The sequence below is a fragment of the Rhododendron vialii genome, chromosome 2a (assembly GCF_030253575.1).
Source record: "Rhododendron vialii isolate Sample 1 chromosome 2a, ASM3025357v1".
In the NCBI taxonomy this organism is placed as follows: domain Eukaryota; kingdom Viridiplantae; phylum Streptophyta; class Magnoliopsida; order Ericales; family Ericaceae; genus Rhododendron; species Rhododendron vialii.
The window spans coordinates 22,851,894-22,866,942 of NC_080558.1; the positions used below are offsets into that span (position 1 = coordinate 22,851,894).

The 15,049-nt window shown below is 38.7% G+C and overlaps 1 protein-coding gene across 9 annotated transcripts; it reads left to right on the forward strand.

The window, feature by feature from the left end:
• Positions 1-1,530: 1,530 nt before the first annotated feature.
• On the forward strand, positions 1,531-15,007 carry LOC131316055 (pentatricopeptide repeat-containing protein At1g28690, mitochondrial). 9 transcript variants are annotated; one of them, XR_009196987.1, is made up of 9 exons: positions 6,019-6,260; positions 6,361-6,568; positions 7,102-7,247; positions 7,386-7,507; positions 8,548-8,584; positions 8,713-8,804; positions 8,894-9,019; positions 13,572-13,794; positions 14,472-15,007. XR_009196987.1 is itself a non-coding variant. In XM_058345325.1 (8 exons), exons 2-8 carry the CDS (start codon positions 6,402-6,404, stop codon positions 13,641-13,643), a joined length of 762 nt encoding a protein of 253 aa, XP_058201308.1. In that variant the 5' UTR covers positions 6,019-6,260; positions 6,361-6,401; the 3' UTR covers positions 13,644-13,979. The 9 variants fall into 9 exon arrangements, 6 of the variants coding, with proteins under 6 accessions (XP_058201307.1, XP_058201304.1, XP_058201306.1 ...); XM_058345325.1 differs by lacking the exon at positions 14,472-15,007 and having other exon boundaries at positions 13,572-13,979; XR_009196988.1 differs by lacking the exon at positions 8,894-9,019 and having other exon boundaries at positions 6,022-6,260.
• Positions 15,008-15,049: the final 42 nt, after the last annotated feature.

Here is a 15,049-nt window from a genome sequence, read left to right on the forward strand (position 1 = left end):
ATACTTGTCTTTAGAAAATGACTAGATTTTTTGGTGCGAAAAGATATAATTTTATAAGTCTCAAGTCTAATTATAACGGATTATTAGAAATAAAAAAGTAATTTTAAAAGCAAATCCAGGTAATAAATAAAATTTAAATTTTTAACAAAATTTTCATTTACCAAAAATCAGGGTTGTTACAGAAAATGAAACCGACTTGTTTAAAAAGAAGGAAAAACAGCTTTTGTGTGTTTTCACAATTTATGGAAATTTTGAAAATGTTTACAGAAAACAAGAAAACTAAAACAACTTACCAAACGTACTTCCAGTTTTTGTTTTGAAAAAGATAGAAACAAAAACCAAAAACTGAAAATTAAAAAGGTTACCAAACACCTCCTTAATTACCACTAGGTCCAATTTAACAAAAATATATTTACCATTAATGGAAGGGTCACCCTAGGGTTTTAGGGTATGCTAGAGTTTTATGGTACCCTAATGGGTACCCTAAAATCCTAGGATACCCTAGGATTTTAGGGTACCTTAAGATTTTAGGATACCCTAGGGTTTAGGTTTAGGCGCTTTCATAGAGCCCTAAGATTTAGGTTTATGCACTTTCATAGAAGTTTTAGGGTGCACTTTCCTATTGTAGAGTTTTAGCGGTTTAGGCATTTTCAAGGGTACCTTAGTGGTTAGGCATTTTTACAGGGTATCCTGAGATTTAGGTACTTTTATAAGGTACCCTAGGGGTTAGGCACTTTTAGTGTTTAGGGTTTTAGACACTTTCAGTGTTTAGGGTTTTAGACATTTTCATAGGATTTTAATGTTTCGCTAATTAGAGGAGATTTGATGGGAATTACTTTTTATTTTTTAGACGTAAAGACAAATTGCCCTAAATCGGAAGGGGTATTAACTAATACCCTCCCCTTTTGCCCAGCCAAGCCAATGCTACAGGGTATTTAAATTTTCTAATCCCCGCGTTTGTTATTACCCCATCCTTCTATCCCATTCAAACAGACCCTTAGAACTATGTGCAGTGGAGGAGGGTGTAGGGACACTGTGATTGTCTCCAATTATAGGGAAATAGATCCTTCCCGATTACGTTCACTTTAGAAGTGGACGGTTCAGATCAATCGATTTTCGCGTACTTTTTGGAGTCAATTTGATAATTGAAATTAGTGATAATTCAAAATTCGGGAATTTTGAAAATTAAGAGGCCCGCAAATCAATTTCTCAATTTATAAAGAAAGTATTCCGAAAAAAACAATTAATAGTTAAGAATCACTTTGATGATTGAATTACACATATCAAAATAAATCTCAACTAACTCTATGCAAAGAACTTTCAGAATAAATTTTCTTTTACCTAGCATTTTCCATTTCTCTCTCAAATATTCAACCCCCCCCCCGGAATAAGGCTTCTTTAGCTAGCAATGACCCCCGGAATAAGGCTTCTTTAGCTAGCAATTTTCATTTCTCCCTCAAATATTTCTTTGAGCTAACTTTCTGGATAAGTTTTCTTTGAGCTAGATTTAGACGTCAAAATAAATCTCAAACCAGTTTCTTCCTCTTCCTGGTCTCTCTCTCAAATATTCCTCTCTCCCCTGAATCGTCTGATTCTCATCTTCATCACCACCGGTCCACCACCGACACCCACCCCCGCCACCATCGACGCCCACCCCCACGTCACCGATGCAATCATTGCCGACGTCTACCGCCGGTCTCTCGCCCTCTTACCGTCGCCGCCCATCTCTCGCTGTCTCACCGTCCCGCCTTTCTCTTGCCGTCCCATTTTCGCTGCCGTCTCACCGTCTCCGCCTGACCTCTAGTAAGAAAAGCGCCAACCCAATTTCATGTTAGGGCCTGTGATTCCTTGATTGTTGTCTCTGCATTTTTACTGAAAAATATAAGATTGCTTGTTTCTTTTGCTCTCGATTAGGAGTGAATTCTTTCCTTCTATTTGACACCAATGTTATTCCTATTGAGATGGAAGTTTTCTGAACCCATAATCAAATCCGCCTTTTCCTCGTCAATCCATTGCTCCAAACAACTGGTCACACTAGAAACGAACAACCTGTTGAACCCACCAACTGCCACTTTTCTCTCCTCTGCCCTGCAACACTACATCAACTCAGACAACCCATCCCATGGCCGAAAGATCCATTCCCACATTCTTAAAACTGGGTTTAAACCCAACACCAACATATCCATCAAACTCCTCATTCTCTACATCAAATGTAGATGTCTGGCCTACGCCCGCCAGGTGTTCGATGAAATGCCCCAACCAACTGTTTCTGCTTGTAATTATATGATTTCTGGTTACGTGAAAAAGGGGAAGGTATTTGAATCTCTGAATTTGGTTAGGAGGTTGAGTTTTTCCAATCAAAAGCCCGATGGGTTCACCTTTTCGATGGTTTTGAAGGCTTCTACTTGTGAGAGTTTTTTGTCAGTGGCAAGTAGTATGGGAAAGCAAGTCCATGCCCAGGTGGTGAAATCGGATGTGGAAGTCGATGGTTTTCTTCATACGGGGCTTGTTGATTCATATGTTAAGACTGGGAGAATAGATTATGCAAGAAGAGTTTATGACATGATGTTGGAAAGTAATGTGGTTTGTTCAACATCGATAATTTCGGGATACATGAATCAAGGTTCCGTGGAAGATGCTGAGAAGATATTCAAGAAATTGCGAGAAAAAGACGTGGTGGTTTATAATGCGATGATTGAAGGCTATAGCAAATCAGTGGAAACAGCTAAGAGGGCGATTGAGGTTTATATTGACATGCTACGGTTGGATTTTGAGCCAACGATATCAACTTTTGCAAGCATTATTGGTGCTTGCTCTATATTATCAGCATTTGAAATCGGTCAACAAGTCCAAGTTCAACTTATGAAGACAGAATTCTTCAGTAACATTAAAATGGGAAGCGCGCTTATAGACATGTATGCAAAATGTGGAGGAATTGAGGAAGCAAGAAGAGTTTTTGACTCCATGGCTGAAAGGAATGTGTTCTCTTGGACTTCCATGATCGATGGTTATGGGAAGAACGGACATCCAGAGGAAGCACTAATACTTTTCAGCCAAATGCAAATAGATGAACAAACTCAACCTAATTATGTTACATTCCTTAGTGCTCTTTCGGCTTGTGGACACGCCGGTTTGGTAGAAAAAGGTCAAGATATCTTCAATAGCATGGAGGGAGATTACTCTATGAAACCAAAGATGGAACACTATGCTTGCATGGTTGATCTCTTGGGGCGAGCTGGAAGTTTAAACCAGGCGTGGGAGTTTCTAATAAGAATGCCTGAAAAGCCTAATTCAGATGTGTGGGCGGCTTTGCTTAGTGCTTGTAGATTACATGGTGAAGTCGATATGGCAAACATAGCTGCCAATGAGATATTCAAGTTGAGTAATGAAGGTCGTCCGGGGGCTTATGTTGCTTTGTCTAATACTCTGGCAGCTGCTGGGAAATGGGATAGTGTGAGTGAAGTCAGGGATTTGATGAAGGTGAGGGGTGTTTCCAAAGATACCGGTTTCAGTTGGGTTGGGACTGATAGTGGCTTAGAAGGTTTCCATGTAGGACAAAAGATGTGAGTGAAGAAGTTAGGTAAAGCCTCTTCTTCTATTAATGTTCTATTATACCATTCTTTCTTTGATTTGTTGATTGTCGAAAACAATTAAGTTTTTGAGCTAATGTAATTTTCCAAGGTATAGCAAGACTCTCTGGTCTTGGCTAGGATTAACAGTCTACTTTACTGCATAATTTTCCCATCTGTTCTCCAAAAAGTTGCTGAATATGGTTTATCTTTCCAAAGATCTGATACTTGGATGTTTGTATGAGGAGAGTCACACTTACAGTAGGGATGACCCTGTTGAATAGTCATTTTGAGTCCAATGTGATAAATCTCCCAAAATGTTGAAACAGATCAACATCAATGTTAATTGTTTGTTACTATAAGCTAATTTACATGGAGAATGGTTGTTCCATTGGATGTACTAAAAGGGAAACTATGCAATCGAGGTTGAAGGTCCACATACTTCCCCTTCCACCCGGGGCAAAGGTGCACTTAGAATCTGACAATGGAGTTTGTTACCTAGTGCTCTATTGGACTAGTTTTGCCAACTGACACCCAGACTTAGCATCTGATTCTCCTCCAAACACAAGCACTAACCATCTGTGGATCAAAATTCTCTTAGGCCATCTGGAGTAAATTGATAGATAGCTAACAAGAAGAGTAATGAGCGCCACAAGATGTAGACAAGCAAATGTGTCATTTTTTGTCCCCAGATTTTAGGATATACACTTGTTGAGGTTACTTTTGCTATAAATGCACTACAAGAGTATTATAGATTCATATAAAAAACATCCTTTCTAAAAGTTGGCCCAGGCGGTGGTCCGCCGCCTCGACTAGGGGTCTAGGCGCTGAATTAGGCGGCAAGATGATTAGTCAGCCGCTATGCAGGATAATTGGGCGGCTAATCGGCTAGGCAGGATTAGGCGGTTAGGCGGGATTAATCGAAGAATTAGGCGGATAGGCGGGATTAATCGTGGGTTAAATTCTTTATTTTGTAAATCTAAGGGGTTAAATATTGTGTTAAGATACTATAAGGGTTTTAGTTTAGTTTTAATATACTCCCTCCGTCCCAATTTGTTTGTTCAATTTGGGGAGGGAACATAATCATTACACCTCTAAATGCTCAATTTTCCAAAAGAGTTACCCTCCAACTTTTGAAAAAGATTACTTTAACTCAAATAATGAGGGGCAAAAAGGGAATTGTCTAGCTTTTGATCCATTAGTCTTTCAAAGTAGAGAAACATTTTGGGACAAGCAAAATTCAAAAAGTAGACGAACAACTTGGGACGGAGAGAGTAATATATACATCTACACTATACAATATAAATGATCTTTATCTAAACCTAAACCTAAACCTAAATCGATAATGTATACATCTACACTATACAAGATAAAGTGAATTTATGCGTATGTAGGCTCTGTTTCTTATGAAATTACATGTATGTAGGCTCTATTTCCTCTTTTTGGATGTGAATTAATGTTTTGTGGTAATTATGTTCTACTTACTCAAAAATGGGGGAGGGGGGATGAGAATATTTTTAAAAATAAACAAAAGGAAAAACCGACTAATCTCTAGGCGCCAATTAATCCCCAATTAATTAGCCTGGCTGGCCGGCCGACTAGCGCCTAGTGACTTTTATAACATTGAAAAAGAATCAGTAATAAAAATTATCACAAAGATATAAATCAACATTAAAGATGTTCAGTAACAAATGCCTAATGCCTATGGCTGAAGCCAATGAGGGGCCCTTTTTATCATAGTACGAGTGAATGCCCATCCCTAAAGGCACTTCATAGAGATAATTTCTGTAAATCACATCAATCATATTACCTACTATTGTTCTCTATAAAGTTAAAGCCACACAAACAACAGTTTTGAGATTCATAAAAGACCCACATAGAAAACCAAAATGTAAACAATCAACAAACCAATTATAATTCTCTGAATTTACAGTGATAGATGTGAAATCTATGACGTTACTTGTACTGATTGGTTTTACGAAAAAGAGAGACAATGCCGTGTGTAGACCAACGACATGCACCCTTGACTCTACCCATAAGGGGGTACTTCGATATGATATTATGATTGGCATAACTAAACTAAATAAGTTAGCTATTGAAGTGAGGGTGCCCTTAAAGCTGCCCATACTTCCATGATCAAACAAGGTGGTAATTTGCTTCACACCCTCACTAATGTGGGGCTGTCCCGTTGAAGCCAAGGATATACCCTATCTATCTTTGGGTGCTGTGGTCCTGATTCCATTTTACATGCTATTGGGTAGAACTCAACTCTAAAACTAGCTATTGAGCTGAGGGTGCTCACACTTGTAAACTTCAAATTACCTTTGTACTGTGCAATGTGAGACTTAGTTTTACTGATGCATCCATTCTTTTTAGGTGGACAATTTCAATTCAAGGTGTTTGATTTTAATTTTGCAGTATTCTTCTACAGATGTGCTTGTTGCAACTAATTTTGACCATTGGGATGCAATAGTAAATTGAGCATGGGGCGATTACACTCATGGTTTGGGGGAACCTACTTATACACACCAAAGTATTTGATAAATCTCATGAGTCCAGTTAAGGAGGACAAGCTACAATGGACAAGAACACAACGGTGGAATCATTCCTAAGGTGGTGGAAACTATATTTTCCACAGTGCATGCAACTAGAGATTCCACTGAATTCCTAATCAGAGTATCGTTTACTAAGGTAAGTACACGAACTAATTTTGTTGTGTTTCTGAATTGTGTTTTGTTAATCCCGTAGGATAGGTCATTGACTTTCTTTCAATGAACTGGTGGCATTGCAGATATTTAAGGAAGTGGTATATGCTTTACTGAATCAGAGCCCATGACTCGCAAGAGTTCCTATTCAAATCAGAGAGACTGGGATGGGGGGATAACACTTGTTTGTGTGACGGAGGCAGAGCTCAGAACGAAAGAGGAGATGGCTTCATTTCTTATGCTTGGTGCATTATCTCGTGCTACTGGAAGCACAAATATGAATAGTCAATCAAGGTTTGCAGTTTATAGAATGTACATAATATATTGGTTGGATGCAAATGCAGCTATTCTTTGGTGCTTTTGTTAACATTATTGCAGCATAGGAGTTGTTTTTGTCATGTGCTTTATTTTATCTCTTCAATTCTACTCACGCTTTGCTTATAATTATGTGGCCCTAAATTGAACTCGAGTGCACGACTTAATTTGTTTTATCCCTTTTTTTGGTTAATATTGGTCAAATAATTACTTAAACTACAATATTTGCCATCGTTCTCTATTTTTCTGTTTATGATTTTGTATGAGTTGACACAATTATTCATTGTTATGGATGGATCATACTCTGACAACAAAATGCATACTGAACTGGCTAGTCAATAATATGAGCTGCACAATTAGCGTGTGTTTTTTTGCTTATGATTCAAGTAAGTTTTATTATGTCCTCATTTATACTTGACGAGATAAACTGAATATATTTTGTTTATGGCATTAGTACTTAGATTTTAATTGTTTTGCTTTCAATGAAATGGTATTTTTATGTAATCTTGCAGTCATTCACATGCTATATTCACAATATCCATGGAGCAAAAGGATGGTGGAGATGATATCTTGTGTGCAAAACTTCATTTAGTGGATCTTGCTGGTTCTAAAAGAGCGAAGCGAACTCGAGCAGATGGGATGCGTTTCTCCGAAGATAGTAAACTATGATAATATTATTTTAATATTATCTCAATTATCTATTGATAAGTAGTACTATAGTTGTCTTTGGATATTCTTGAGGGCATAGCTAAAAAACTTCTCCTTTTTTATTTACTTTACGGTGACTATACCCCAGGTGTTGATATCAATAAGGGATTGCTGGCCCTTGGTAATGTGACAAGTGCCTTGGGAAACGAGAAGAAGCGGAAAGGAGGCCATGTTCCATATCGTGATAGCAAGTTAACGCGTCTGTTACAGGTAATTGAAAAAGTTTCCTTTTCATGCCTATAATGTGAAAAAAGTGTTCCACAAATTATTTCCTGTTGAATTTATTGACACTATTACCTGCTCATCGGTATCAACTATTAAACGTAGGAATTAATGCTAACACTTCAGTACTTGTTGCCTTGTTGATGAGAATCTTCAACATTCTAACTCTGAAGTAGGATAAAGGAAAGAAATTTAATGGGAATAATGAAAAATAGGATATCCACACTCGAAGCAACAAAAAATATTGCTCTAAAAATAGCGGAAATTGAAATGTTCAATATTTGATGTAAAGTGCTTGGCCATGCAGGCTGTAGCATTATACATAAACCATACGAATCATCAAGCCTTAAGTGCTTGTTATTACTCAGCACCTCTGCTGCATACTGCAACAATAGTTGACTTTTAATCTGCTGATGAGCTCCTCTAATTGTTGGAACTTTGCATGGCTCTAGAGTTGTGCACACAAAAGGTGGGCCAAAGATTTGTTTTGATCCTGTGACCAATTAATATGCATACAAATGTGGTTCCCTTGGGCTTTTCTCAGGGCCAATCGATTGATTTTCCTTTGACCAGTGACACTGTATTTTAGCATATATTGATGACAAAAAACACTACCTCATTTGAAATGTTACCAATAATATTGCAATCTTAACAACTTCACTTGAAAAACAGAAGTTTTATTAGGATGAAATCTTTTGTTGAGGATAAGATTTTTGAAGGCATTACTATTACAGGAAGTCGAAAATTTTACGAGAGAAACATTTAGGATCGAGAAACGTACTTTGTTGTCATTCTGACCCGATAGAGTCATACCGTATGAAGTTTCAAGTGGGATCGATGGTTTTTCACTTTGAATAAATTGTTTGCTTTATATTTGTTTGACATGCTTTGGGAATGGATCGTAATGTTTTTAGGTATCATTGAAGCCTTGCGTCTATTATTGTGTCTGCCTAGCAATGGAATTGATGCTGCTTTTATTCATTAACGTTGAAGAAGTTTGTGACTTAATATGGCATGTGATTTTGTAGGATTCGCTTGGAAGAAACAGCAAAACAGTCATGATAGGTATGCTGACCAAACTATAGTCTCTTACAATAATTGGCTAGCATCCTAACTTAAAACACCTTAGACATCTCTGGTTTTGCTTTCTAATTGTTCGGTATCCTCTTTCCTTTACTTTTTTATGAATGTAGCTTGTGTAAGTTCTGCAAACACAAATGCTGAGGAGACCTTAAACACTTTGAAGTTTGCAAATCATGCTCACAACATTCAGAACAAAGCCTTTGTTAGTTTCCGTACCTAAAGCGGATTTACTCTTGGACAAGTTTGGCATGATATACTTTTAGCGACATCTCATTTTATTTCTACTACTAGATCAACCGTGAGGTCCATGACCCAATGATAGCTCAAATGCAAAGAATGCAAAGGCAAATTGAACAACTGCAATCCGAGCTCCTTTTCCTTCGTGGAGACTCCGGTGGGTCTTTTGAGGAGCTTCAGGTATAGCTTGAGTTTTCTTTTCAGAATGTGCTCTGTAGTTTAGTGTTGCAATAACAATATGTCAGTACCCATGTCCTCCCCAATCGATGGGAGTATTGGCGGGAGAGGATTGAGACAGTCAGTACACATGTCCACCCTTTAGTGATGTATGGACAAAGTGGCTGCTCTCTAAATGTTTTATCATTGTACTAGTGGCCTCTTATACCTCCAAAATCAAGGAACTCAAGGGACGTTATACTGTGTACCTTGCCCCCAAATTAAAGCCGAATGCATCAGGCCTAGAGACCCGATTCTATTTCTGTGCTCATTACCTAGATTAGAGGGAGCAGTTTTAGTGTTACGTAAATTTGTTTCTCTGTTTTCCAGAAGCACAAGATCTTTTTGCTTGAAGCAAGCAATGCAGAGCTAAGAGAGGAGTTTCAAGAAAGCCGAATTGCTTGTGAACATCTTACGCAACGTGCTCCTAATGCTCAGGTGTGGGGGTTCCTTCCTGCTCCCACATCATTTTTAACATGCTTGAAACCTACTATGAGGTAATCATTCTAATTCTGCATTCTCCCCTTCTTGCACCAAAGTTTATTCACATTTAATCGCAGATAAAATGGCAGTATCTTAGTTGCACAAAAGCGGAAGCGGGGGCGGGGGCAGGAGCGGGAGCGGGAGCGAGAGCGGGAGATATATATATATATTCACAATTAGTGGGCTATGCAAGTTAACTTATGAGCTCCCAACTACTACCAAAATTCATTTATTGTGCTTTTTGGTTAGTGGGCCGACCCCACTTGTCCGCTCTTGCTTGTTGGTTAGAGTTACTTCTCTATTGAGGCATCTATAGGATGCGCATTTGCATGAGACCCCACAACTTCCTCCACCAGCTCGGCATCCACACCTTGTTGTCTTGCACAATGAGTGTCTATTGCAGGTGCAACAAAGTCCAGAAGCAGCTGTTCTTGCTGTATTGTCCGTGGAGTACTTCATCAAAGCTAATTTTTGCAACAAAATCAAAAAGTAATATTTTTAGTTCAAAATTGAAAACACTAATGACTATGGTAGTGAAACTGTGATATTAAAGTAAAGTTAATTGTCTGATAAGGCTAATAGTTAGGTTGCTTATTAAGGTTGAAAGTTTTCCCTCAGTGCAGAGATAATTGTCTGTCAACTTGCTACATTGCTGCAGTTACATCTTGTAATGAACGTGGAACTACAAGTAGTACAATAACCACTTGCGAATCTAGTTGCCAACAATAAATAACTGAAAGACAGGGAGCTACCAAGATACACGCAGAAGTTTTCAATCAAGAGAGAAAGTACTTAGTTACTACTTAACTCCTTCTGTTCAAGTTTTCTGTCTGAATCCTTGAGCTCCATATCAAGTTTCTCCTGAAGAGAAGAATGTTCTAACTCTTTCACCTGGTCTTCCGCCTCACCTGCACGTATAAGCATCGAGCTTACAGTTACCTTCCAAAAAGGTTGTCCAATTCAGTTAGCCTTATCAGACAATTAACTTTGCTTTAATGTCACAATTTCACTGCCATAGTCACTAGTGTTTTCAAATTTTGAACTAAAAACATTACCTTTTGATTTTGTTGCAAAAATTAGCTTTGATAAAGTATTCCACGGACAATACAGCAAGAACAATTGCTTCTGGACTTTGTTGCACATGCAATAGACACTTATTGTGCAAGACAACAAGGTGTGGATGCCAAGCTGGTGGAGGAAGTTGTGGGGTCTCATGCAAATGCGCATCCTATAGATGCCTCAATAGAGAAGTAACTCTAACCAACAAGCAGGGGCAGACAAGTGGGGTCGGCCCACTAACCAAAAAGCACAATAAATGAATTTTGGTAGTAGTTGGGAGCTCATAAGTTAACTTGCACTGCTCACTAATTGTGAAATATATATAATATAATATATAAAAATATACAGTCGCTCCCACCCCCGCTTTGTGCAACTAAGATACTGCCATTTTATCTAGGGTTAAATGTGAATAAACTTTGGTGCAAGAAGGGGAGAATGCAGAATTAGAATAATTACCTCATATTAGGTTTCAAGCATGTTAAAAATGATGTGGGAGCAGGAAGGAACCCCCAAACCTGAGCATGTTGCGCAAGATGTTCACAAGCAATTTGGCTTTCTTGAAGCTTCCCTCTTAGCTCTGCATTGCTTGCTTCAAGCAAAGAGATCTTGTGCTTCTGGGAAACAGAGAAACAAATATACGTAACACTAAAACTGCTCCCTCTAATGCTAGTTAATGAGCACAGAAATAGAATCGGGTCTCTAGGCCTGATGCATTTGGCTTTAAATTGGGGGCATGGTACCCCAGTATAACGTCCCTTGATTTTGGAGGTATAGGAGGCCACTAGTACAATGATAAAACATTTAGAGAGCAGCCACTTTGTCCATACATCACTAAAGGGTGGACATGTGTACTGATTGTCTCAATCCTCTCTCGCCAATACTCCCATCGATTGGGGATGACATGAGTACTGACATATTGTTATTGCAACACTAAACTACAGAGCACATTCTGAAAAGAAACTCAAGTTAGTGCTATACTTGAAGCTCCTCAAAAGACCCACCGGAGTCTCCACGAAGGAAAAGGAGCTCAGACTGCAGTTGTTCAATTTGGCTTTGCATTCTTTGCATTTGAGCTGTCTACGGTTAAATGTGCATAAACTTTGGTGCAAGAAGGGAAGAATGCAGAATTAGAATGATTACCTCATATTAGGTTTCAACCATGTTAAAAATGATGTGGGAGTAGGAAGGAACCCCAAACCCAATTTGGCAGCCACGCCCTTATGTTTGGTTGGAGCCTAGGAGAGCAAAGCAAATAAAGTTTGGAAATCGATGGAACTAGGTAAGGTGATGATAAAAGAAAGGAAAAGGCTGAGCTCATCTTGGGTAGAGTGGCGTATTAGCAGTATAGAAGGGGTTTCTAGTTTCTTAGGCATTCCTACAAAATTAGTGTGACAAGCCCGTGAGGTCCTACCGTCGGGGCATGAGCATCATCGAATTGGTTATTTGGGAACGAGTCAGACTAAAAAGGAAGTTGGTTAGTCAATTGTTGGTTGTTCTTGTTGCTAAGGCATCATATTTGTCTCTGTTGAACTTTTTCTAAAACCATGGAGGGTAGGCATTAATTTAGATACTTTTTCACTTTATTCTCATTTTGTTATATGTTAGCAAGCACTTGTATCCTAGTATGCTGAATAAGATTTGGTGGCATAGATTTTTTATTTCAGGTAGTGGAGGCTAGTTCACACTGCACCAGGCATTTTGGTTACAAGAGCTCAACCCGTAAGATACATTATAAAATACTTAAACATCCATAGCAGTCGGAGAGTAATATCTAGAGTTGGCTTCCGTGTGACATGTATTTCCCTTAGTTGAACTTGAACCCATAAAAATTAACAACTAATACATCTTTCGGATGCAAGGTAATAACAGATCATATCCTTGCAGAGTGAATGCTTATTCATCAATAAAAAATCTTACGGGTTGAGCTCTTGTAACCAAAATGCCTGGTGCAGTGTGAACTAGCCTCCACTACCTGAAATAAAAAATCTATGCCACCAAATCTTATTCAGCATACTGGGATACAAGTGCTTGCTAACATATAACAAAATGAGAATAAAGTGAAAAAGTATCTAAATTAATGCCTACCCTCCATGGTTTTAGAAAAAGATCAACAGAGACAAATATGATGCCTTAGCAACAAGAACAACCGACAATTGACTAACCAACTTCCTTTTTAGTCTGACTCGTTCCCAAATAACCAATTCGATGATGCTCATGCCCCGACGGTAGGGCCTCACGGGCTTGTCACACTTATTTTGTAGGAATGCCTAAGAAATTGGAAACCCCTTCTATAGTCTATACTGCTAATACGCCACTCTACCCAAGATGAGCTCAGCTTTTTCCTTTCTTTTATCATCACCTCACCTAGTTCCATCGATTTCCAAACTTTATTTGCTTTGCTCTCCTAGGCTCCAACCAAACACAAGGGCGTGGCTACCAAATTGGGTTTGGGGGTTCCTTCCTACTCCCACATCATTTTTAGGTACAGAAATACTTCCATGTTTGTCAAAAGACTTGTTATTTGCTCCTCTTTCAGTGACTGAAAGTGAATGCAAAACTTGCTGAGTCGTCTTACTTTGGCACTTTTGTAACTTGAGTTTGTCAACTTATAGCTAAGGTTGTCATAACAGGATAGGTATTCTGTATTGTTTTTTATTTTATGTATCGGATAGACACCCGCATTTCTAGCATTCAGAGGTAATGGTTTTTGGAGATAAAACCGTGGGATGTTGAATTCAGGGATGTGTATATTTATTGGATTTGTAATCCCAGCTGGTGGAATTACTCGTCCTAAACATGTTCTACGTAATAATAGCTCTCCTAGCTGTTTACTCCGCCAATCCAGCCAAGGAATGTACGATACCAAAAAAATTTCTGTTACACTACTGACTACTCTTGCCCATGGATATTCAGTGAGATTTTAGTCATTACAGCTTGTGATGATTTTGCATTTAACATTTTATCCTTATTGCAGGTTTTAGCGGAAGAGCTCCGACGGGATGCTGTGGAGCTGGGAGGCCTTTGGAATGTCGACCCATCTGTGTAATGTGGCTCTCCAACTTGAAAAGATTGCGATGACCCTTCATATATTAGCTGGAAGCTATACACTTGACAGGGGCAGCATATGGATGGATTTCTGAAGGTTTATTGGAAGGACCTTACGCCATTCCTCCCCGTTGATACCTCATGCATTTCCTGTAAGTACCAAAACTTGAAAGCGGCGTAGGCTGTCAGTTGCTTACGTTTTGTTCATGGGGCACTAGTTCTGATCCTTATATTTCTTCTATCATGGGATAATGTCTGTTTGTTAGTCTTTGTTATGTTTGGTTCTAACATTGATCATGTGTGTGTATATCGTCATAAGAAACAATGAAATTCTCAATCTCTCACTCGCCTAATTTCTTATTGTCATATGTGGCAATTAGGAGTCCATAATGTCTCTTGTGCAATTCCGATTTGATGAAAATGATGCGCTTGATTTTTCTTTTCTTATGGCATTTCGTGATTGTGTTTTGAACCGTAACTTTCCCAACTTGGGTACTACTGCACTCTCTCATGGCTGAACCATCCATCTCCCATGTGCAATAATATTAGGTTCAAATCCAACACCAGCATCTCCATCAAACTTTTCATACTCTACATTTAAACCTCATTGTCTGGCCTGTGCCCCCCAGGTATTTGATGAATTACGTGAACCAACTCTATCGGCTTGCAATTACATGATTTTCTGGTTTCTAAAACGAAGGCAGGTCTTAGAGGACTCGAGATTTCACAAAGTACCGCATGTCACATAACTACAGATTGGTCAAAGAAATGGATAATTTTCTTTAACACTACCAACGAACCAGCCTGACTAGTCTTTTTTTTGGTACAGCGCAAGGCCACTTAGAGGGCGTTTGGGAGCTACGCCACCACCTCAATGGAAGTCATGGATGTGGAAATGAAAAATTAATCCACTGTAAAGTGGTTTGACGTTAGAAAATGCAATGATTTGGAGTCAAAATCAAAAGGATCGAGCTGCATATCTATCGTTGAGAAACATTCAGCATGCATCATAAGTGAACTTTTATCAGTCAGTGGTCCTCTTGGTGGTGTAGGGGTGCCCAGAATTAGTTATGATGATAGGCAAAACTGGCAGTGACCTTAAGAGCTCTATGTCTCGTTCCTCTTTTAATTCGATTGAAATAGATAAGTATGTGAATATGTGATTAGTTCGTCCAATTTTGTTCCAATTCTGAACCGACCTAAACAAAATAAAATCTGGAAAATCAACAACAATAGCGAACTATGAAAATTGCAATGTGCTCCAAGACAAACTAAAACATCAATGTAATACATTTATACTTGGATGATCAGCTAATAAATTACTGAGTGATCACTTTTGGGGTGCTCAGTGCTGAATGATCTTTCTATGGCTCTTTGCTATGTTTATTTAGGTTCTCTGTATTGCTA

What these genes read in the sequence shown, in the direction of transcription:
- LOC131316055 (XM_058345324.1), top strand. Translation starts at nt 1,945, where the DNA reads ATGTTATTCCTATTGAGATGGAAGTTTTCTGAACCCATAATCAAATCC.